Here is a 26,558-nt window from a genome sequence, read left to right as displayed (position 1 = left end):
TAAAATAACAAATAAGATCGAATTAATTAATAAAACAATAAGTTGATCTCAAAGTCTATAAAATAAAAGGAATTGAAAAAAATGAAGAAAATTATTCGATCACTTTAATTTAATAGACACAACCAGCAACGGAAAGTGTCAAAGGTGTGTCAAAGGTGTGATAAGGTAATGCGCCCGAAAAAAAAATTAATGACGAATAGATTTCCATTTAAAATAATACATCATTTAAATTGTCAATAAAATTGAAATGTAAATTAAATTTATTAGTAGAATTAAATAAGAAGGGGTAAAAGATTCATATAAAAGGGTTCATTGTGACAAGCAGAACTTATTTCGATAGTATTGTTCTTGTCGACATATTGAAATAATATGAAATTCAAAGATTTCGACGATGATGCGGTTGTCATCTCTGGAATATCTGGAAAATTTCCGAACAGTGATAGTATTGACGAGTTGACGAGAAATCTAATGAATGGAGAAGACTGCGTATCCTCGGATCATACAAAATGGAAATACAGTAAGAATAAATGAAATTAATTATTATGCAGAAAGCTGTACGAAAACCGTCAATAGCTAAAAGCCGATTAATAGGCTAGCGGTCGAAAAGCGCTGGCAATCGGAAAACCGATAAATAGGCTAGCGGTCGATAAAGTGTTAAGGGGGTATTCTGGTCTAGAAATTTGAAAAAGTCAATTTTTTTTTTCATATTTTCAAAGCTTAATCCTTTAAGAATGTGTCTTTAAGAAGATTTTTCAAAATTCAAATTATTTTCGGAGATATAGCTGTTTTAGTGATCCGATATCCAAACCGGCTCGGCCGGAACGAATTAAACAAAAGACATTAGGGACTATTCGTCTACCTGTGATCGTTTTCTCGTAAAACCTTTTGTACTTTTATATATATATATGTTGAAATACAATAACCGAAGGTAACCTTTATGAATTTTCAAATAATCTTTTATATTTAGTGTTCAATTAGATCCAGTTGCTAACAGTTGAATTCTAGCCTTCAATTTACATAAACGCATGTGTTCTGAGTGAAATAAAAATATTTCGAGTTGTTATTTTAATGTTTTAAAGTAAAATGGATCGAAAATCCTCGAGGAAAAGGATTTCTCGTCCGAATCGATAAAAGAAAAGGTGATTTCACGGCAATAGATTCTCGGGAGAGGAAGACATTAGTTTTATGAGTGCATTAGCAGTAAAATTGAGTAAGTCAAGTGATGAAGAAGTGATTATTGAAAGTAGTTACGGAAGAGAGAAACGCGGAAAATCTTTTTTTCGAAGTCGAGGAAGGTCCTATGTATGCAGTAGGAATGGCGGATTAAATAAATGTAAGTAAAAAATATCACTTTATGACTTAGACTCCGCGAAACTTTACATGAAACTTCAAACACCTTTTTCTCGAAACTATCTTTTTTACAATGGTACCCACGATTTCTCAAATTCTACTAAACCGATTTACTTGAAGTTTGCTGCAAGTCTTCTCTATATACTCATCTATCGTACTAACTATCGTCAGCCACAAATTTGAAGTTTTACTATTTTTAAAAAATTCGGAAATCTCAAAAAAAGTAGTAAAAAAATGAATTTTTTTCAGGCAGCTGCCATTTTGTGAAAAAAAAGTATTTTTCCACTTTTTTTTAGTTAGTACGATAGCGGCATTATTACTCTAGATTAATAATCGTTTTCTTTTTTCTTCAGATTACTAGGAGAGTTGGAATCGTGGTCACAATCGCACGCCATTTTTTTGAGACCCCCCACTTCATCGGCCGATAACTTTTGGAGTTTTCAATTTTTTTCACTTTTTTTTCTTTTTATGTATTCTTGAAATATTAATAAATATCTGATAAAAAATACTAAAAACTCATACTGAACATATTGTTTGCCTTTTTTTTACGGCACTTCAAAAAGTACCTAAAAATTCATGCCTCTAGACCAGAATACCCCCTTCAATTTGAAGAATATACATCATAATATTGATGCATCGAATAAATGATTTTATTTGTCAGATGATGCCAAAGTTCCAGCGCGTATCGGGAAGTTGTCGCAGATCAAAAAGTTTGATAACATTTGCTTCGGAATCAATGCAAAACAGACGCATTTTATTGAACCGGCAGCGAGATTGGCAACGGAAATTACGTTCGAGGCGATCACCGATGCTGGAATAAATCCCGTCGAGATACGGAACACGAAAACGAATATTTACGGAACATTGAGTTTATGCGAGTCAGATAAAGCTCTATTCTACGAAAAAATGGAGGTAACTCAAATAAATAATTGATACACACGCACACATTATCGTAATTATTATTTTCATATTTTTTTGTTATCGTAGCAAAATGGACTTAATCTTACTGGAGTCTGCCGCGCTATGATATCAAACCGAATATCTTTTTGTATGGATTTCATTGGCTCAAGCTGCACCTTCGATTCAACCTGCTCATCTTGTGGAGTAGCTATTCAAAGAGCTTACGAAGCTTTAAAGAGTAAAATTTGCGATTACGCGATCATTAGCAGTGGTATCACAATTTTGCATCCACAAACATCTTACCACATGTCAGAATTAGGTAAAATCACAAAGTATCCAATTATTCTTACAAGGAGATATTTACAGTTGAACACCAATGGATTTTTACGAGTTTTGGTGGTATATGTGTAGAGTATACTTTCAAGTTATTTTTTTGGTAAAATATTTCGGTGAACTAACCAGCCAATTTTGAGAAAAAATTTTTTAAAATTTGCTTTTCTTTATATGTGTATATTTATTTGGAAAGTGGCCTAAGTCCATTTATACTTAAATTGAGATATTTAAGGGTTTGCGTTTCAATGCAATTTAAAATATACGTACAGAATACCAATGAGTTATGCTGCTTAAGTGTATCTAAAGGTGTTAAATTTACAATTCCTATTAAAATAATAGCAATTATTAAGTGAATAATATGAGTTTTCTTACCAAGAATGGAGTTAGGCCACTTTCAAAATTAACAACCAGATTTGTTATATAATTTGAAGGAACCGAAGTCCATTCAACATAATTTAAGATGCTTCAAATTGAGAAAAAACAATACTCATTTTATTTTACATACCTTTATAACACTTTAAATACATAAATTATGGGATTGAAAATAGTTTTTACAAACATAAATTACAAAACAATTTTCTACTCATCTACATTTTGTGTATGTGAAAGGGATTTAAAGAAATCATGATGTTCCGGTGTTATATATCGTAATAAGTCAATTATGTCCTTAAATTTTGCGGTTGTAATTTGTCTTATATTTTTATACAGTAATGTCTATACAATATTTTCGAACTTTCTTGGTCTACCCCGACATGGTAATAAATTCAGGACTTTCAAATTTCCGTTCTCATTCATTGATGTCTTATAGAAAATTTGATACGGTTCATTTTTGACAAAACGCATCCAACATATTTTTAACCAGTTTATTGGTTCTCCGTTAGAATTCTTGACCCTTTTAAAAATTGCGTCTTCTAATAATTTTGTTGATACAAAATTTTCTTGTCTCATTTCATATACAAAAGAATTATTATCTTTCCGACACTTTTTGATAATATTTTAATAATTTCGGGGGACAAACAGTAAATTATTTTTTTTTAATGCCATTTCTATCACACCAAAATCTCTATCATCTGGTAAAAACGAATGTCCTGATATTAACTTAGGCCACTTTCAAAATAAACGGCTCAGTTATTCAACTAACTCTGAAAACTTATGTGTCCAGAATTACCGTATTTACTCGGAATATAATTAACCTTAAATGTTTTATTGATAGATAATTTGAAGTTGTACATGTAATCATGGGTAACCGGAAATAATTGACAAATGGAGTTAGACCATTTTCAGAATAAACGGCTCATATATGTGTTTATCTTTTTGTAGATTCAATTGTTTATCAATTGGCTCGAAAGTGTAAATAGTACCGTTCTCGGTTGTCGAATCCGATGGGATTTAGTGTTCGATTCTTCATGGGGAAGTAATTTTTTTATATAAATTTCTTTTATCTATAAGTTTGAAAAAATTGTTTTACATTTATTAATATTTATTAAAAATTTTTATTGAAATAATTTATTTAAATTTTTATTGAATTAATTTCATTTAATATTGCATACAATTTTTAATGATCAGAGTATATATAATTGTTATTTATTATTATTAAAGTTGTATATATTTTTACTATGGTTAAAAAATAAAATGATAACTATAATTCTAATAAACAATATTGTCTTTTATTATTTGCGCACGATGTGACAAAAAATTTATCGTTTCCAATTTTTTCGTAACAATTTTCATTCTCTTTCCTGTATATAATTAAAAATTAATGAATGTAAACAAATTTGTTTAAACTTATAAAATAGAATTAAATTATAAAAAAAAAATTTCCACCAAGAAGAATCGAACACTAACCAACCAAGATCAACAGGCGAGAACGCTACGTCCTATACTATCGCGCCAATTGATAAAAAATCTAATTTACAAAAAGATAAGCACAAATATATATATATAAAAAAAAAAAAAAAATTTAAAATCTTTTTTCTCAAAATTGGCTAACCATTCCCCCGAAATATTTTACCGAAAGAATACCTTAAAAGTATACTACTGATATACCAAAACTCGTAAAAATCCGTTGTGGTGTTCAACTTTAATATTTCTTTATTAAACAATGTTGAACTTTTTGTTAAAAGAAATGAAAGAAATAAAATAAATAAAATTGTAAGGTTTGTTGTCACCCGACGGTGTGAATAGGTCATTCGACGAGAAAGCTAATGGATTCTCGAGAAGCGAGTCGATAGGAGCCATTTTTCTTCAAAGAGCTAAAAACGCCAGACGAATTTACGCCGAGGTCGTTAATGCTACTGTGATGTACGGTGAAAATATTCCAAGAAAATCATGTCTATATCCTACAGCCAAATTCCAGGCTAAAATAATGAAACAAACTTTAAAACATTGCGGTCTGAAACCGAGCGACATAAATTACATCGAGGCAGATGGTACAGCGATCAAATCAATGGATCGCGAAGAACTCAAGGCAATAGATTTAGTTTATGGTGAAAATCGAAGCCCATCTAATCCTCTACTAATAGGATCGATCAAATCAAACATTGGTCATACGTTAAATAATAACGTAATCAATTCGATCATAAAGGTAAATTATCCGAGACAAGTGTTAATTAATGTTTAAGGGATTATACGCAGTTACGTGGCTCAAAAAACACGTCTTTTTATGAATTTTTTTATAGAAAAAGTTTTAATTTATCAATTATAATTGATGGTAATTCAAATAGAGCCTACATTTAAGAATACAATAGCGCGTCGATTATGTCAAAATATTAATGTGCACCGCTCCTGTAGATGATTTCCTGAACGTCCCCTAAAAAAAGGCGCTTAGCGGTGATCTCCACTTCGGCGGTTTTGATTAACAGAAATAAAAAATAATGATAGATTCTTTTAAAGCATAGATTAATGCAGATATTAACGGGAGAAATTATTAAAATTTTGATTGTTGACAAAATAGCGTTTATCTGAAAAAAATGTTTCGTTTTTGACTGAAATTTTCGCTCTAAATTGTAAACAAAAAAATAGTAATAATTTTTAGAAATCTTATACCTCCCGTCAATACCTGAGAAATATATCTAGGAATATTGCGTAAATATATAAGACAAATCGGTTGAGTTATTTCTGAGAAATCAAGATCACTGATTTTAAAAATACCGTTTTGAGAAAAACAAGTTTAAAGTTTCAAAAGACGTTTACGCATAGTTCAAAATTTTTGTTTGCAGCTTATATGAAGTAAAGAATATTTGCCGGATCAATTCGAAAATTTCAGAGAATATACTTAAATATATGTACATTCCGAAAATGCAAAAAGAAAAAAAAATCGAATTTTTTAAAACTCTAACTGCGTATAACCCCTCAAGTTGTCTGTACTAAATGTAATGTCAATTTGCAGGTACTAATTGCTATGGAAACTGGTGTTATACCTCCGAATCTTCATTATGACAAACCTCCGGAAGATGCGAAATGTCTTCAAGATGGACGAGTAAAAGTTGTTACAAAACCGACACCTTTGCTCGACGATTATGTTGCCGTGAACACAGCCTCCTTAAACGGTTCCTTCTCTCACATTATCCTAAAACGTCATTCCAAAGAGAAACAGAAGAGAGAACTTTCGCCGCATAACATGCCACGACTTTTTGTAATTTCTTGTAGAAATGAGGAAATGATATCATCGATCTTTAACGTTGTAAGTTACTTTTTCAGACTTACGACCAATTATACCGACCCAGATCATAGTTACATCATCGTATGTATCCTTAGTTGAAGCAGTGCAAAGGAGATGACGAACTGGCTCAATTAATCAACGACATTACCAAGAAACCATTTACGCAATCTCTGTATTCTGGATATATAGTCATTCCAGAATTGGAAGAAGCTAATTCAGAACAAGCGATAGAATTGATTCAACACAAATCCCGACAGATCTGGTTCGTTTTTTCGGGAATGGGCTCGCAATGGATTGGAATGGGTATTACTAATATTACATCGATACGTATAATACATAGAAATATAACGAAAAGTATGTTAAAAAATTGTCGTGACTTTAGGTGAATCGCTGATGAAGATACCAATCTTTGCCGAAGCTATGAAAAAATGTGATGCAGTTTTAAGACCACGAGGTTACGACATTGTGCATATTATATGCGACAAGGATCCTGAAATATACGACAATATTATACATTGTTTTCTGGGAATCGCAGCTATACAAGTATTTGTTTATCTTAGATATTTTTCCCTAGTTAACCCCTTGCACTATTTTGACGAGTCTGACTCGTGATGAAAATTTTAGGCCAAACATGGATGTCACGAGTCGGGCTCGTTGTTCAGTTCCAGATGAAACATGAATATCACGAGTCCGACTCGTACTCGACATCTTGCGCTCGGTCGTGAAAATAGGTTTCAAATTTCGGCACGCGCGCTCCGCCGCTCGCCTTTCATCGCGATGATCGAGGCAGCCGCGTTTGGCCTAACGTTTCCTGAGGTTCCGAATAATGCAATGGGTTAACAGTGTTTATTTAGGGATTATTTAGCTATAATCTTTACATAGATCGGTTTGGTGGATATTTTAAACGCCGTTGGCGTGCAACCGGATTACATGATTGGACACTCCGTCGGTGAGCTGGGTTGCTCTTACGCGGATGGTTGCTTTACGGCCGAGGAAATGATTTTATCCGCACTTTCTCGAGGTTTGGCCTCGGTAGAAAGTGATTTGATAGATGGAAGGATGGCTGCAATCGGTCTTGGTTATCAACAAGTTAGACATTTTTGTCCCGCAGACATTGACGTTGCTTGTCATAATGGGCCCGATAGTTCTACCATAAGTGGACCTACCGAATCCATAAATGCTTTTGTCAAGGAATTACAGGTAATGCTTAAAGGTTTATTATTAAATTAAGTCTAATAAACAATTGTTTTTTATAATATAAGCTTTAAAAAATTCTTATTACCTTTTTTTGTTTTTAGAATAAAGGAATATTTGCTAAATCCGTGCCAACTAATAACATTGCTTACCATAGTCGTTACATTTCCCCGGCTGGTCCAAAATTGTTGGATTACTTGAAGGAAGTTATCCCTCGACCGAAAAGACGCAGTAAACGTTGGATAAGCACGTCCATTCCGAAAAACGAATGGGACTCAACGAAGGCACGCTTCTCCTCGCCGGAATATCATACGAATAATCTACTTTTTTCCGTTTTATTCGAAGAAGTATTAAAAATGATACCAAAAAATGCTATAACCATTGAAATTTCACCCCACGGACTTTTACAGGTTTATTTATTGCTAACGATATTTCCATTCGTATTATTTCAATTGTACGAGGTAAATTAGCCAAACGAAATTATTTCTATTCTTCAGGCAATTCTAAAAAAATCATTGCACAGCGATTGCATTAATTTATCATTAACAAAACGGAACCACAAGGACAACGCAACTTTAATTTTATCGACGTTAGGAAAGCTTTATAATCTAGGGTATCCAATCACGCCAGATAAACTCTATCCGAAAATTCCATATCCCGTTTCTAGAGGAACCCCATCGATTTCTTCTCACATCCGATGGGAACACAATTCCGATTGGTTAGTACGTAATATTAATTACTTCTAAACGCGTGACTACAAATAAATATTTTCAAATTATAAATATATTTTTGATAGGTACGTGTGCTTATCTTCAATGCATAGCAGACAACGAATTGGAGAACGTTCGTTTCTCCTGAATTTGGGATCAAATAAATACAAATTTTTACAAGATTTTCAAATTAACGGTAATGTGATCATACCTTCGGCCGTCTATTTGAAGCTTGTTGCGGATATGTACTTGAATTTTATATTAAATGAGGCTGGAAAATCATTAACATTTCATAATATTCTTATTCACAATAAATTATTAAAATCACCTAGAAACGGCAAAATGACCTTTACGATTATGATACTTAAAGGTAAGAATTAGCAATCGCATAGCATAAAATATTTCGACAGATATAGGATTATTAAAATATATTATTATATATTTTTATTTTATTTATAAAAATATTTTTTAAATTAATTTATTGTAAATATTTATTATATTTAATATTGTTATAAATATTTATTATATTTAATATTTTTATATTTTTATTTGTAATATTTTTGTTTATAAATAATGTACATTTTTAGGCACGGGAGACTTTGAAATAAGATTCAACGAGGAAGTGATAGCTTCGGGAACTATAAGCTTAACAAAAACTGGGAGAAACAATAGTCCTGAAATAATTTTACAAAAGGAAGAGATAGAAAGTTTATCCAAAGAAGATATTTACTCGAATCTACTTTTACGTGGTTACAAGTATAGAGAATCTTACAATATTATCAGGGGACTTTCTAAATCGTGTTCCAATGGTACACTCGAATGGAACAATGATTGGACATTATTGTTAGAAGGATTAATTCAAGTGCAAATTATCAACAGTAAAAATAGAAATATTTTGATGCCGAGTATGATAAAAAAACTCGTCATCGACGTGGAACAATTAACGGAACAAATGAACGAAAAAAAAGGTAAGAATTTGAAACTTAATTAATATAGTCCAAGAATTCGATTAAATTTTCGATTAAAAAATCGATGCCTCCCAAATCGATTATTAAATTATACTTGCTTTGATAATAAATTATTTTTATACTTAAAAATGTTAACACTTTGACGTCCGAGCGTTCCGATAAAATTTCTTCGCTTGGCGCCGGCAGCGCTATTACGGATTACTTCGCTCACGCCCGACCGTTCTCTTACTTAGTGGTTCTCAAACTTTTTTGGTCCATGGATCCCTTTTTATAGTCAAAAGTTGTCCACGGACCCCCAAGTGAAAAAGCTAAAATAAAGCATAGGACAAAAATTTAAATAAAAATTGTTGAAGAAGTGTTTATTCAAATTATAACTTTTGTTTAAAATTAAATAGAAAAAATTAATGACTTTGATGAACGTGATGAGATTTTATCAGTATATTTATGTCTGGTTCGATGTTTGTGAGAAGCAACCGCAAATCCCCACGAGCACTAATTTCTAGCCGGGTTCTTTTTTTTGTAATGAGATTCATAACGGCACTGAATCCACGTTCCACCGAATAGGAAGACGGGAAAAAAGTCAACAACTCCTGTTCAGTAACCTATAACGCAGGATAAAAAATTAGGATTTATTTTTATAACCAGAATTTGTGGTATCCTTGTTGAAACATTGGTTTAAGTTTCTCATTTGTGGATATTTTTTTATATTAATAATTAAACCTTGCGCGGACCCCCGACGTTGCCCAGGGACCCTTAAATCATTTTTAATCTTCCACGGACCCCCTGAATAATACTAGGGACCCTCAGGGGTCCCTAGGGATCACTTTGGGAACCACTGTCTTATTGCATCTTGGGAGATGTCGCCGGGCGTAGATCTACGCTTTGTGCATGACACAAATGTGGTGTAACCGGACGTCATAGTGTTAACAATTGGAACCAAAAAAATCCATTTGATAACGTTTAAATACTAACTCATATTTGTTTGGAAAAAAGGCACGAAATATATGTTCGTTAAAATATTATATGAAAGATTTTGTTCTTTTACTTTCGTAGGATTACCCATAAAGTATGAAAAACGGATAAATACGATAGCTTGTCCAGGAATAACTGCAATTGGTATCGAATTGAAAGAAATATTAATCGAAAACAGGGCTTCGGAAATAATCATGGATGAACTTAGATTTATTGAAAATGTAAAGAAAACAAAGATGTATATGGACGACGTGACTCTAGAAAAAGAAGACAAATTCAAAAGAACGGTTGTCGTTACAAACCAGAAAGACTGTATCGATAAACTAACGATCTGTTTACGAGATTCGAAATGACAATGTCATATTTTGGTTAACACTATTATCGAAAGTGATATATTCGAGATACTTCGAATAATAAAACGAGAGCCGGGGTATAAAAAACTTCAAATTTTCGACCTACAATACGCAAAGGCACCGAAATTTTCGCTTCAAAATAAATTCTACCAATCGCAAATAAAATTAAATCTTCGTGAAAATGTGTTGTCGACCAATGGCGTATGGGGCACGTACAGATGGACGCCATTGCCAATGAAGTCTACACATTCTTCGCGTTGGTGTGCAAAAATGAGTAAATTAGGTTCATTAGAATGGATAGAAGAGTTACCATTGATTAAAGAGACAAATAAAAGTATCGTAAAAGTAAAGTGTGCTGCATTCGACTTAAATGTTTACGAGTACTGCTTGAAAAATGACGTCAGTTTAGAATCACAGATATCTATAGTAGAATATTCAGGATTGGATGAAAAAGGTCGTAGAGTAATGGGACTCGTTGATAATTTCACGATAAGCAACGAAATTTCAGCCGATCCAGATTTCACTTGGATTATTCCAGAAAATTGGAGCTTCGAAGATGCCGCAACGATTCCCCAAGCATATTTTGCAGCTTTCTGCATTTTGCATTCGAATACTTATAGATTGAAATGTATGAAAACTGTATTGGTGCATTTCGGTGCTAGCGACGTAGGACAGGCTCTGATAAATTTATCTTTATCGTATAATTTGGATGTTTACACTACTTACGAAACGGAAGCAGAGAAACGAATCATCGAATCGATACGACCAAGTTTACCACAGTCTCATATTATCAATGTTAAAGACTATGGAATTAATATTAAAACTATTACGAATGGAAAAGGCATAGATTTTGTAGTTGCTAATTATTCAATCTTGAACGATATAGATACTTCTTTAGACGTTGTTGCAGATTTAAAACATTTAGCAATGATTTACGATTCTAAAGATCCTCATTACAAACCGCTTTCATTGGTTACTTTTATGCGGCACTTAAGTGTATACGGCTACTGTTTACAAGACCTTATCAAGTTGCCACAAAAAGTGAAGGAAAGAGCAGCGGAATTAATGAGAAATGCTCTGCAAGCGGGTACATTAAAACCAATCGTATCACGAAAAATGAATCTTCGGGGAGCAACGGAAGAAAAAAACACGGAGGCTTGTCAACGTTATGGAAAAGTAATTGATTATTTATTAAATTCGTTTGCAAAAGGTAGTATCATTCTTCTTAACAATCATCCTACGAATAATGTATTTTTCTTCAGGTCCTGATAAACTTGGAAGAAGAAAAGGAATTCTTCGATTTGATTCCACAATATTTCTTCCCTAATGACAAATATTATTTCGTCGTTGAGGGTTTCAATACCTTCGGTAAATTACTGATCGAATGGATGATCGAGCAAGGAGTTAGGAAATTATTCCTAGTTTCCGATAAACCAATCCGAGATCACGAACAGTGGTTACTTAAATTGCGCGAAAGTGGAGCAACTGTTGTTACTCGCGACGAAATTAACACAACAACGAGCTTCAACGAGTTGCTCAAAGAAGCAGCTTCGCTCTATGAAATCGAAGCTATTTTCGATCTACAAAGAACTACGATGGATTTCTCTATTAATTCCTTTGAATATTCCAAAATCACCAAAGTACTCGATAAAGAAAGCAGAAACCTTTATCCGGCGCACGTGAAATTCTTCATTTTCTCATCGTTTGCTTTACACCGAGATGATTTAAGAGATCCAATCGTAGAAAAATTATGTTATCAAAGAAAAGAATCCGGCTATCATGGATTATTTATTCTGCTGCCCAATTTTATTCCAAATACTAACACGGAGACTCGATCGAGGAATATTTATTACACGAAAATGTCGTCATTTCTACGACAACTGAGTACTCTACTCGCCACGGATGCATCAGTAATAGCTTTACGCACTAAAATAAAAGATCATTACGACGATTTCGTCGCTCTGGAGATTTCCAAGGAGGTCATTCATTTTATTATTATTTCATCTTTTCTTCTTCTCTTGATTATCTTACTATTATAATTATTATAAGTTTTAATTTACTTCAAATTCGCCCTTTTGCAAATCAGACAAATTCATTACCGTATTATAATCCAAAAAACGGGGCTTACGATTAACTAACTTATTTCATGTTTTTTTTGAAGTTATACTTCTTTTGGCGCGTTTGGGAAAATGTGATGAGAGTGATTTTTTTTCGAGCGTCAGTAAAAACGACACCACGAAGTTTGTCGGTATTTACGAAGCGCAGCAAAACGATTTCAAATTTACGGCATGAAGTAGTCGTGTCTTTTCTCTTCATCTTCCTCTTTTTTTTTTAAGCGGGTCACCCATCCAAGTACTAATCGTACTCAGCGCTGCCTTACTTAAATGATCGAGCGAGAATTAATGCTGTAACCGCGCCATGGCCGTTGATGCATAATGTAATTCGATATATCTCCCTTATATTTAGTGTAGACTAATATCCATATTTTGATATTTTTTTATTCTTTCTTATATATATATAATATATCGATCGATTGAAAATATTAATATAAACAAGGAAAATTAAAAAGTAACAAGGAAAATTAATAATGATATTAATAATTATTATTATTATTTTTTTTTGTAAAGTTATTTTTTTGAAGTTATTTTTGAGGTTATTGAGGTTATATTCGTTTTGGTACGCCAAAGAAGTATAACTTCTTACGTGTATACATAAGTACACATACTAGTTTTTATTTTTTTTTTGCAATAAACTATTTCTATAAAAATACTTGATTTGCAAAAGAGCGAATTTGAAGTAAATTAAAACCTATATATACATAAAAGTCTCATAACTTATTGATCATGATTGTGTTTTTAATATTATATTTAGGAAGAATTAATCGAAGCGGACCCACAAGAAGAAAGACGTCGGTTCGAGGAATATCTGCTCGATACGGAATATACAAAAGCATAAAATTCTATGAGAATAATCGAAAAATAATTGAAGCAACGTTGAGTATACGCTATCATCCACGTACGTCTGATAAATCATCATTCTTTGGCATCGATTTGTGTGTAGAGAAAAATTAATCAAAATATTAATTATTAAATTGGCGTAAGTATTTGACATAATGTAAAAGATAGCATATTTCTACCGTAAAACACGGTGGTAGGAATGTTAAGACAAAAATAGGGTTGCCCGAATGAAACTTTTGCATGTAACGATGCCAGTTGTCTAACGCGTGTGTGCTTTTCAAAAATGTATATTCGAGATTTTGTTTGTATTTTTATATTTCATTTTGCCAAGCCTTGATGGCAAACTATTGTTGCGTCATCAAAAATAGAAAATATGGCATATTGCCGACGAAACTCGTAACGTGTGTCACGCATATACAAAACGTACGTTCATTTTCGAGGAACTTATTGTAACGTCATTTTCTATAGCGTGTCTCATATTTGCCGATCCTTATTCCGATATATTATAAACGTTATTCTATTCACTATTATGTAATGGTACTTGTTTTCCATAAAAAAATAATAACAAATATATTTCCTTATACTTTAACTATATTCATTATGTCTATTGATATTATCGACCGCTATAATGTGTTTGAGGTTAGAATGGTTTTCCTTATAAGAATAAATGTAATCATAAAAATGATACTCTCCTTGTTTCCATGTTGACTCTAATATAATATACATTATTATTTAAAATGCAATTGAAAAAAATATGTTGAAGCATTCATATATGATTTACATTTTAAAATATATTCCAAGTTGGTCGGAGCAGTGTGTCAGTTTAGATGCGAACGGTAAATGGAGAAAGCCAGAAGTGAAATAAATAATAACAATTTATTAGACGATGAAGTTGTTGGTGAATTTTTTGTTATACGTGTCAATGATTAGCAAAGTTTCCGCTGATCTTCGTGTGACGTTTAACGATTTAAACGTCACATTGTTAAAACTCGCCATTCAGACTGTCCTCGTGTCCGAGGATATTAAAGAAATTATTTTTGCAATAGATCTCGAGATTCCATCGAGAAATGCAGACACGGAAATGCGTAAGGTGATCGATGCAACGTTAAACGATGTCACAAGATCTAAACGTTCATTTCTCGTAGAGCCACTTTCCTCGATAAAATCCGAAAAATATCATTCGAAAATAACTTGTTCGACTCTAATCGTCGACGTAACATCTAAGAAAAAATTATTGGATCAACGTGAAGTCGAAGATTTCGGTATTTTAATACGTTCGTTGATGCCTACTAGCGACGCCCCCAAAATACTTTGGATTGTCCACGACAAAGATGAAAACAATTTCAACTCGACCTTGCAACAAATGTGGAAGTTGCATTTGTTGGATGTTACGATCCTCGAATTGTCCGGTTATCATAAATTTGAAAGAAATGTAACGGTCCACCGGTACAATCCGTTCGTTAAATATTATACAAGATTGTCATGGAATGCAGAAATTATTTTGTTTCCGTATAAAATAGACAATTTACACGGTTACAAGTTAAAAACGAATATCAACGATGAACATCCTTACGAAGAAATCTTGAGAGATCCGAAAAATGGTGGTCGGATCGTTTTAGGAGGACTATCGGAAAACATATTTAAGACCTGGTCTGAAATAATGAACTTTTCCCTAATAGTGGATGAGAAAATTAAGATGAGAAGAAAAATTAGCAGAGTAGATGGAAATCTTGCAATTACGATAGAGAATCTAAATGAATTGGATTTAATGTATAGATTATGCTTACAGTCAGCCTTTTTAATTTCGGCAGTGTATACCGTTCCAGTAAATTCCGACGATATATGTATAATGGTACCGAGAATTTCAATGAAAAGACAGATAGATTTTTCGCATGTACTTTTTGCTCTATTCATTATATTTCTTATCGTTATTTTATTTTGGATTATTTCGAGGTTATCGAAATCTGCTTCTAATGTATTCGATCCAATAAATATCATCAGTTTACTCTTAGGTGTTGCCATAACGCCGAATTCTAATGGATTATCCGGACGAACGATATTTCTTTCAATAATGGCAGCTCGTATGTGTTATTTAGACATATTTTACGAAGAATTATTAAATATTAATACGGATGTTGAATCGGAAATTGAATTTAATAATTATGATGATATTTTAAGACAAGATATAAAGATCATGTATCTAAACGTATCTTTTCCTTTCTTTAAACAATATTTCGGTAATGATACTATTCTAAAAAGAATGGTTCAAACGCCAGATATAAAAGAATGCGTGAAACATCTAATATTATATAAAAATACGTCGTGCTATCACGAGACGTCGAAATTACGTTTAATTTATATGTCAAAAAGATACAATGGTAAACCGATCACAAAAGTTACGGATATATGTCAGAAAAATCGTTATTTAGTTTATTTGTTACCAAAAACGACACCATACTTGAATCGTTTCAATGAAATATTACTAAGAATTATAGAATCTGGGATAAAGGACAAATGGAGTCGCGATTGGTTGTTTAATTTAGAAAAAAAACACAAAATGAATTATTCAGTTAATGCAAATGCCGTTATGCAGCAATCTATAATAACAATTATGAAATTTTTATTATACGATTATTTAATAATCTTCGTTTTATTTGTCTTGGAATTATTATTTCATTACTTTGATCGTGCAACTACATTTAGTCAATAAGAAGTTGTTTTCCGTTGTTGCTGCACCCCCACCGTGCACCGCTATATTCTCATCCCTCTTTTGCGCGGAAGCAAGGGAAGTAGTCAGAACCTTGGTCAGAACTCGATCAGTGTCAAACCGGCGGTCAGCGCGTTCGGTTATTCGAGTTTAACGGATGGTTATGGTGTCTCCTCTCTTATGTTATATTATCTTATTCGATTTATTATCATTTGTGAATTGAAATTTTTAACAGCGATATAGAAACTTCCTACAAGTGACTTTTTTTTCTCCTCCATTTTTCAGTGGTAAGCATTGTTATAATATACAGGGTGTTACTAACATATTCTGCAAACGAAATTAATACAAAAGTGTTCTGTCAGCTTAGGCTCTTAAATAATTCATTAAAAAAGATGTATTTACAGAAATGATGGAAAATCAATGTGAATTTATAATGCATAATGCAAATAATGCAATATTTGTTGCATTCGTAATGACGTAAACATCCATTTTTCATCGGAAATTCAAATAATTTCAACCAACGAGTTTTAATTATCATTTCGTATTTTTCTTTATAACTTTTTAATGAAACATTTGACAAGTGGTAATGTTTGTGGAATATGTTGGTTAAGGATTGGTGGGAAAAAATTAGGATTGGGAATAAGATAGAATTTAGATGTTACATTTCCTGGCACTCGTTATCATTGATCTCGACGCCCGATTTTGTCGCTTTGAAATACGCTGACGAGACGTTCCAATAAATTTTCATCGCTGTCAACTTTTCATCGCATACGCATACGAAAATATTTCATTCGCGAAGAAATTCTTCGGTAGTCAGACGTTTTCCTCTTTAGGAAAAATTCCTAGATCTACGATAAATGTCATATAATATATCGTATAATAAATTTCGCAAGTATATGACTGATAATCCGAGCTTTTTCTTTTTTTTGTCAACTTATACTTCGCTATGCGTACCATGCAACGAAATATATTGTGAATCTTATAATCTGATTGACGTTTGAATAAAAAATAATTTACATTACAAACATATTTCAAAATAAATAATATATATACATATATGTAATTGCATTACTTCTGTTGAATTTTGTTTACAATTGGTGTCAACCAAATTGAGATAAGCGTTTGAAGATATTTCACAGGTTAATTTTTCAAATAAATTTAATTGAAACAACTAAGATCGATCAATCGTATTTATCATCTAATCGTTCGATCTCCTCTTGTTGTTTTATTTGTTAGAATTGTACTTACATACAAGCATACGTGCATGCTTGATACGCGGAACGTTCGAGAATCGTATTTTATTTAAAACTTATTATTTATTTACCTCTCAGGTGGACCGATGTCTCACCGGTCTGGCATGTAATTGCCCTAGGTCACCGGCCAAGTATTTAAAAATACATAGTGGGCACGATAGGCCACGTGCGCGCGCGGAAATTATTTCGGAGTGATACTACGAACGGATCATACTTACATTATTTCATTTGACCGACGAAAATTGAAAAAAAATTAAAACACAAACGTGAAATTGGGAAAAAAGAAATATTATTGTTATTAGTCAATTGTTTGTTTATCGTGTCGAAAAAGAAAATTATGAATAAATGTATCGCGGGGTAGTTGGAGCATGGTAAAAAAGAAATCAGAATCTGTTATGTTTTGTTCTTGTTGAACGTTTTTTCCTCCCTTCATTGGGACTTTTTCAGCAACTAGAAAGTATATTACATAACCTTAAAAATATATAGTTAATCAAAACATTTAATAATTAAATTAGTATTGTTTAATTACATGTTAGAATTTAACGATGTATGATATTACTTTAAAAAAAAAAAAGAAAAAGAAAACGATTTATGTATGCTAAGTGTATTTGGGACTTTTTCAGCAACTTGAAAATATATTACATAATCTTAAAAATACATAGTTTATCAAAATATTTAATAATTAAATTAGTATTGTTTAATTACATGGTAGAATTTAACGATTTATGATTTTACTATAAAAAATAAAAAGATAAAGAAAACGATTTATATATCTTAAATGTATTTATCAATAAAACATAATAATGTATGTCTTTTTAATACATAGGAAAATCTAAATATTGACGATCGAGTTAATCTTTAATAACTATTTATTAAATGTTTTGATAAACCATGTATTTTTAAGGTTATGTAATATATTTTATAGTTGCTGAAAAATTTTTAAGGTTATGTAATATATTTTCTAGTTGCTGAAGAAGTCCCAATGAATGGAAAAAATGTTCAACAAGATTAAAACAAAACGTTCTGATTGATTTTTTACTTTGCTCCAACTTCCCTGCGATACATTTATTAAATATTGTTTTTAGTATTAGCGAATGAACTTAAAGTCATGAAAATACAAGATCCAAGGTCTTATGTCATTGTTTTGATTAGAGATCGATCCGTAATCGACTGTCTATCCGTGGAACTCCCTTTTCCCAAAATCAACGCAAGACTTTGAAATTTGTTATCGCAACTAGAAATCTTGTCGACCGTATAAACAAACCAATGGATTTTAGGTTAATTTTATTCCCATCCTATGTCGGTGTATTTCTACTTGTCTTCGACGGCAAAAACGAATAGAAAATAGCGTCAGTTAAGAGAAATCGGCAACGAACGGTCTATAATTCTCTGTCAGATTATTCATTCGATATCTCTCTCTCTCTCCCTTTCACATAGTTATTCCATACCAATACTATCCTCGTTATTTCTTTGAACAAGAAATTTAACTCTTATCGGTAATCACGGTTATCTACTCTCTTCTCGAGAGTAGTCATTCAAGATCTAGAAATTTTCTTGCGATTACAATCTCTTCTAATCTTCACTCATCACGAATAAAAATCTTTTTCTTTTCTATATATATATGAATATGAGTTAGATTTATGTTAAGTTAAATTTAAAACATCAAGGTTTCGATTGGTACACAAATATTCTTATTGTTTCATTGTATTGTGTCTTTTTCTCTTATTGCTTTTTAATATACTGATATCGTAACACTTTTACACGTTCAATTTTGTTTTCGTTGAAAAGAAAAAAAACTAGAAAAATCCAAAGTTCTATAAAATCAACAATATTTATTTTTATATAGCACAGTCTAAATTCTACTCTCCTCTAAACTTTTTCATTTGATTTTTCTATTTATAACTATTCCAAGTTACCTAACCTACATCAAAAAATAATATGCGTCTTATTTTTACGATCTTTTTTTCATAGTGTAACGTAATACATTGATAATGTAATATTAATAAACAAAATCATAAATTCAAATAAGAGGAAAAATAAAACCGCTAGACTTTTTATACAGTCTTCTAGTCTTTAATTGAAAAACATTTCAAAAATAAAATATTACAATTTGAACAAGGATGAACTTAAAACTAGAAAATGATAGTTTGATGTTTCCATTTTTAATATTAAATTCCTCACGGAAGAAGTTCCTCTTAGAATTTATTGAACGTCTAGCGTTATATCTGAAAATAAGATATTATATATATATATATATATATATATATATATATATATATAATATCTGATATATATATATATATATTTGATATATATATATATATATATATATCAAAATTAGTTCTATAATTACAATAGAAAAACTTTATCTTTTGCTATGAAACTCAAAAGAAGTATAAAAATATCTACTTTAAAAAAATATTTCCTCTACAAGGATTCGAACCCGAGAACAATTTTCATTCAACATTTCTGCTCTAAATCTATAAAATGTGGTTAAAAATATGATTGAAAATTGACACATTCATTGAATTCACATTGTAACTCACTGCATTATTTTACACGGTCATTTCATCGTGCAGTCGAATCAATTTGCAGGCAAACTTACTTTTTCTTAACAGGGGGAAGGGGGGGACATGGGATATGTGACACATTTTCAACTTATTATATGGCAAAGCTTTTAAAAACTATTTACACGTATATTTACTTTTGTCGTTGTTTACATAGGAAAATAGTTTTAGACAGATGCGATCGTTTGAATGCACGAAGAAGAGAGAGAGAGAAAGAGAATGAGAGTAGAAAACATCGATAAAACTCGTATTACGAATTGGTCAGAAACGAAACGTCACGCACAGTCGCAAAATGTCACCGATGTTCGTTGAAGGAAAAATATCTGGCGTCGTGTTGGTGTTAAAGTACATTCCGACTCGCAACAAGTGACCTGAAATCCGTCGAACTGGTCTTTCTATTTTTACATTTTCCTTTGTCATAGGATAAAAGAAAGAACGCGTTTACCAATAGGTAGAGACACTTGCGCAAAGTTTTCCTATAATCGATGCGATGCTATTACCACCATAACGCGTGTCTCTTCGAGTTATGGTGATTGATCATTTTCTAATACAACTTGCAAACGAAATTTGTTCAGCGTATAATTTCCAATTATACATGCCGCGAATGTTTCTTCGGCATAGCGAGCATACTCGAAAATAGAAAAAATGCGCTGCGCGGCAACATATTGGAAAATTTTTCTAAAATATCTTCTTTGTCAGCAGTCAGCGTTTTATAAATCCGTGCACAGCAACGGCTAAATAAACTTTCTGCTACGTATAAACGAATAAAACAATGGCAAGTACTCGTTGACGTCATTATCACTGACCGATTACACACACATACATACTATCCGAACGAACGTGTGTTGCGTTAGTTTTCAACGCACATATCTTCTTGAACCATTCATCGATTCACTCCATAATTTTCATTAGAAAAAGAAAATGTAATGTCAGTAAGTAGGTGATGTGCCATAAATATCCAAGCGTGTTCGCACTACGTGCTACCTGCTACTATCTTTGCATCTTTTCTTCTTCTTCTTCTTCTATTATATCTTGGCTACGCCAATTGGTTAGTCTAATCCATCATTTATTCGAATCTGCATACGAGTATAAACTTTCGAAAAACCATCAATCTTTACGCAGACATGTGCCAGGGATAAACAGCAATTTCACCGGTGTTCTACCTCGTTAAATTTCATTTTAACAATCCCAATGTACATATAATGTATTTACGATCGTTCGTAATCTTACGAAAGAAACATCATTTCGACGATTTCGAAAGACCTAAATTATTCTTATTTCAATAAATAATTCTTAACAATAGAGAGAAAGATATTACTTTTTTTCTGATAAAACAACGAAGGAAAAATAGATTTGAAAGCAGTCACTTGTACAACGCAGATCATTGAAAAAAAAGTTAAAAGTACTCTCGAATGCGTAATAATTACGTAATCGGGATAAACGAAAGAAACAAAATGAATAAAAATTCAGACACACCTAAGTCAGGTCCCATCGGAACTCACCCTGTCATGGAACTTTTTCAAATGCTTATATAATAAATCTCATTGTCAAATTTCTGTGATTTTCTTTCTATTTTTCATCTTATTTAATTTTATTCGTATCCACGATTACGTTATTTTAATTTCCAAATCTAAAACCTTTTATTCGTATTTAATATCGCTCATTCTACATGTGTGCGAGTGTGTGTGTGTGTGAAATGAAAATACTTGAAAGATAAATTGAAATAAATAAATAAATAAATAAATAAATAATTGGAAATATACATACGTTTACAAAACTAATAATATATCCACTTGATGATTATCTTTAGTTGTATTAAAGATGACATATTGATCCGAAACATTGTACGTCAAATATTTACAAGCTCAAAACACTACATCTTCGACGTATTCGCATCGTCCCAACCGAGGTCCAAAAATTCGACTGTTTGTTGTTTCTGGAACAGTGACAGAGACCTCAGGGAGTCTTACGAGCACCAACGGTGGAAGTAACGCGTTAAAGTTCGACGATTAAATAGTCGAACTTTGATCTTTCATAAAGAACTAACGTTGTAAACCTAAAGATTCGTTTTTTACTAAACAAGTACTCCATTCCTCATACTCATACGCATTCGTCGAATAAAATCATCCTTCGAATGTAATTCAATGACGTTCAAGAAACCAACTTATCTTTGATGTTCAACACTTTTCGCGCAATTAAATGCATATAGATAGGTACATGACAGAACATACGTAAAATATAAGCTTATAAATATATTAGCAACAATTTTCGAATAAATCAAAACTGCCGGTGCGCGTTTAATTTCCTGCTACATTTTTTTCTCGGCCATATGAACGGAGCAAGAACGAAGCAAAATTTTTATTTTTGAAGTTATACCTTCTTTTCCCAAACCCGTGTTTTGGAAAATGTGATGAGAGTGATTTTTTTCCGAGCGACACCACGAAGTTTGTCGGTATTTCAAATTTACGGCATGAAGTTGTCTTTTCTCTTCTTCTTTCTCATTTTTTTTCTCAAACGGGTCACCCATCCAAGTACTAATCGTACTCAGCGCTGCTTGACTTAAATGATCGAGCGGGAAGAAGTTTTTTTTTTTTGAAGTTATACCTCTTTTGGCGCGTTAGGGAAAATGTAACTCCGCCTGCATGATCGCTGGACGGATCAAGGTCAGCGATCATGTTGCCGGTCCTAAGCCCGGGAAAAGGAGGAAGGTTGTTGGATCAGGTTAGCTCCCTACCCAACGTAAAAAAATTTGCGGCTCATAGAAACGACACTCTGTCTATTAGCAGAATGGACAACAAGAATCGGCAGAATTGCACGGAATAAATCACCGATTGGCCACAGAAGTACAGGGCGACCACGAAAACGATGGTGCGACAATTTAACAGTGCAATAGGCAGAAAAACGTCGTTACGAAACAGGCAACTTGCCTAAATTAAAGAATGAAGAAGAAGAAGAAGAAGGGAAAATGTAATGGGGAGTGATTTGGTTCCGAGCGTCTGGAAAAACGACACCATGAATTTTGTCGGTATTTACGACGCGCGGCGAAACGATTTCAAGTTTACGGTATGAAGTTGTCTCTCTTCTTCTTCCCCTTTTTTTCTCAAGCGGGTCACCCATCCAAATACTAATCGTACTCAGCGCAGCTTTATTTAAATGATCGAGCGAGAACTAATGCTGTAACCGCGCCATGGCCGTTGACGCATAAAGTAATTCGATATATCTCCCTTACATTTAATGTTGACTGATATCTATATTTTTATATTTTTGAAGTTATTCTTTTTATTCTTTCTTATATATATAATATATCGATCGATTGAAAATATTTTTCTTTTCTTTTTTGAAGTTATTTAGTTAACTTAATAGAAAAGAATAATTAGTAGCTTATCTACTCATATTTTCAATCCTCCTCCTTTTTACCTGATCACGCTATAAATATATATATATATTTATATAAAATTAAATAACTTCAATAAATAAATGAGAATAAAAATATAATAGTAAAAGAAAAATAATCTTCTTCCATTAGAAAATATTATCGATCATCAAGCAGGGAAGAGGAACAGGTTTCTTTATCAGCTATATTCTATGTAAAAATAAAATTAATAATAATAATACTAATAATGTAATAATAATAACATTAATTAAAAAATAAACTAGAAAAATTAAAAAGTAACAAGGAAAATTAATAATGATAATAGTAATATAATAATAATATGTTATCATTGTGGTAGGTAATCTGTAATTAATTATAAAAATATGGAGAATTTAGCATGAAAGAATGGAAACGTATTGTGCAACATGAATTTTTTTTGATTGTTTTGAAGTTATACTTCTTTTTCAATACTAAATAACGAGCGTAACCTGACGAGGATTTCCTTCAGAATTCGTGAGGCACTCAACGTAATTACAATTTATGTACCATTTATAAAGATTATAGATTCTTAGCGTATATTCGAAATACGCGGCTCAATCATTTCGAAAATATTGAAAATAAGGAAATTTTCTTATCGTCCCTCCCCACTTTTTAAACCGTTGCTAAGCACGCCCTGCAGGGCCTATTAAACAAAGCACTCGTCCCATTCTTCCACTGGACGCCTACGACGACACGTCTTAGATAAGCAGCAAAGAATTTACAAAGAAAGCGACGAACAAAGCGATTTAAGCTAGAAGCGAAATAAGAAAAGTATAAGTATTCCTTATACTTCCATAAACGAGGTGAACCTTTTTGTTGAATCCGTATACAAGCGAAGCGAGCAAGAGGTGAGATACGTGTTTAATTTTTTATTAAAACTGCAATTCCTTATTATATTTAATTTATCAACCAGAGCTTTTATGCTACAAGACTTTTTGCCTGACGAGCCAATATAGTATTATACTTTATATTGATTTAACCAAGAGTTTTTCTTTTTTCTTATTTGTTGTTTTATTTTATTAATTTTTTTTATAATTGTATTTTATTTAAATTGTATTTAATATCTTTATTTTGTTAAAGTTTTTATTGAAGTTATATTTTATGTTATTTACAAATGTAGAGTATATATTGGCATTCGGGAAAATTGTAGTTATTTCATATTGAATACAATGAAGATGGAGAAGTAAATGTTGTGTGGCTTAAGTTTCCAGATTCACTAAAGATTTGCCAGAAAATCGTACAAAAAGTTGCTGGACACGTTGCGATTTAAATTAATAAAACAATAGTGCCGATCGGACGTAGATCTTCAACTATTCTCCTTAGCAACAATACAAAAATTAAGATTAAGCATTCACATTTATCTATAGTTTAAATTTTATTATTTGTTATTAATTATTGTTGAAAATTTATTTATTTTATTTTAATTATTTTAATTATTTTAATTTTGAAGTTATTATTAAACTATAATCTCTTGCAGCTTTTTATTGACCAGGATCAGTATACATTTAAATTTCTGTTTTAGTTTTCAATATGCCTAAAACTAATGCAGAGAAATGTAGAGATTATCGTCTTCGTAGGAAAAGGAATAAGGAAAATAAGGAAAATAATGAGGAAAATAAGGAAAACATAATGCACGCTAATGCCAAACGTTGTAGGGTTCTTAGCTACGAAGAAAAATTATTCAAAAAGGTTATGAATTGCCTGCGAATGAAATTTTATGTACTCCGTCAACTTCTAATTTACTTTGCAAACCATCGGCTAAGCCTGTGAATACCGGTACAAATTTAAATAATTTAAATGTCCCAGCAATAACTAATATTATTGCTAATTATTTATTTTTTTTGTTTGGTTTTTATGTTTTGAAGTTATTTGAAGTTACTTACATTTATTTTATTTAACATTTATTTTACATTTATTTCTTCAAGAAATCCAATTGTCTGCGAATGGAACTTTATGTGCCCCATCGACTTCGAATTTACTAGTGACTTCTGAACCATTGGCTCAGCCTATGATTAACGGTACAAATTTATACAATTTAAAATTCACAGCAATAACTAATAGTACTGCTAATTACTATTTTTGAACTTATACTTCTTTTTGGTACGTTTGGGAATTTGGTCTTTATTTTTTACTTTTACTTCTTCAAGATGCATCGTTGTCTACTGCAAAAGATGACTATCACAACTATATTACTGTGCAAGCTGATGTGTATATGGAAAATTCTGCTATGCCGTGTCATCATCATATAACATCAAAAAACATTACATTAACAAACATGGAGCAAAGTTCACGATCTCAAGCACGAAATAATCAATATTTAGCTGATGCTTCGATTATACATGTATTGTCTAATCAAGACATTGTACCGGATGAAGAACGCAATTCGTTAAACCAAGACACAATCATGGATCAGGAATTACCTCAATCAGATGTACGTACCCTCTATTTATTCTAACTCTTCAGACCAGTTAGTAATTAATCATTCCACTGGCGAGCAAATTGATATGGATTTAGATCCTTCTTTACCATATAGCAATTATCATCAATTTAAACGAGCTCATAAGGAATTTATAATAAAATTCTTGGGCAATTCATTTGAACATCCATGCTCAGTATGTGACAGATTGTGGTTTAAAAAGGATTTAAAAGAGCCATCTAATGAACATAAGGATATTCTAATACAATTTATACCTAATGTACCTATAGAAAATACTAAGCTTTGTAATACATGCATACAAGCTTTAAACAAGAAGAATATTCCTCTAATATCAACATATAACGGCTTCAAATATCCAGATGTACCTTAGCATCTACCACCTTTATATTTAGTTTTTGAAAGATTAATTTCGCCTCGTATTTCTTTTATGCAGATCAGACGTCTGAGACATGTGAATGGTAAATACGCCAGTTATGGTCAATTAATTAACCTGCCTGTTTCAGTTAATATAATGGTCAAATCTCTTCAAAGAAATATCGATAACGATTATTGTATAAATGTACATATTAAACGTAAGAAAATTGACCGATTTAGTTACTTACATGGCATTGTTAACAAGCGTACAATTAAAGCTTGGCTACAATTTTTAATACCGTCTCCATTGTATAGAATGTACGATATTAAAATTGATGATTCATATTTTAATGATAATCAAATTCACGACAAAGTTGGACAAAATGATGTCAGCGAACACATTCCTGTAGAAGAGAGTCTTACGGCGCAC

At 31.9% G+C, this 26,558-nt stretch overlaps 2 protein-coding genes and 1 long non-coding RNA gene across 3 annotated transcripts; 2 read left to right on the top strand and 1 right to left on the bottom strand.

The window, feature by feature from the left end:
* Positions 1-278: 278 nt before the first annotated feature.
* LOC122517792 (fatty acid synthase-like) lies at positions 279-14,083 on the top strand. Its single transcript, XM_043636351.1, is given in 15 exon segments — positions 279-517; positions 2,012-2,262; positions 2,338-2,569; positions 4,740-5,167; positions 5,972-6,265; positions 6,340-6,547; positions 6,627-6,787; positions 7,127-7,444; positions 7,543-7,848; positions 7,936-8,156; positions 8,235-8,518; positions 8,736-9,116; positions 10,170-11,617; positions 11,704-12,420; positions 13,313-14,083. Coding segments are annotated over 15 exon segments (5,481 nt in total). The 5' UTR covers positions 279-369; the 3' UTR covers positions 13,397-14,083.
* A 13-nt stretch (positions 14,084-14,096) lies between these two features.
* On the top strand, positions 14,097-16,108 carry LOC122517838. The gene has a single exon (XM_043636433.1). The coding sequence runs from the start codon at positions 14,285-14,287 to the stop codon at positions 16,106-16,108; it is 1,824 nt and encodes a 607-aa protein (XP_043492368.1). The 5' UTR covers positions 14,097-14,284.
* Positions 16,109-26,166: 10,058 nt separating this feature from the next.
* Positions 26,167-26,418, bottom strand: LOC122517796. The gene is made up of 2 exons (XR_006303928.1): positions 26,377-26,418; positions 26,167-26,268 (listed from the first exon to the last, which is right to left on the bottom strand). It is a non-coding gene; the product is annotated as an uncharacterized LOC122517796 (long non-coding RNA).
* Positions 26,419-26,558: the final 140 nt, after the last annotated feature.

This window comes from Polistes fuscatus, unplaced genomic scaffold (assembly GCF_010416935.1).
Source record: "Polistes fuscatus isolate 324 unplaced genomic scaffold, CU_Pfus_HIC Scaffold21, whole genome shotgun sequence".
Lineage (NCBI taxonomy): Eukaryota > Metazoa > Arthropoda > Insecta > Hymenoptera > Vespidae > Polistes > Polistes fuscatus.
The sequence above is the reverse complement of the archived record's forward strand: the minus strand, read 5'-3'. Positions and strand labels throughout refer to the sequence as shown.

What these genes read in the sequence shown, in the direction of transcription:
- LOC122517838 (XM_043636433.1), top strand. Translation starts at nt 14,285, where the DNA reads ATGAAGTTGTTGGTGAATTTTTTGTTATACGTGTCAATGATTAGCAAA.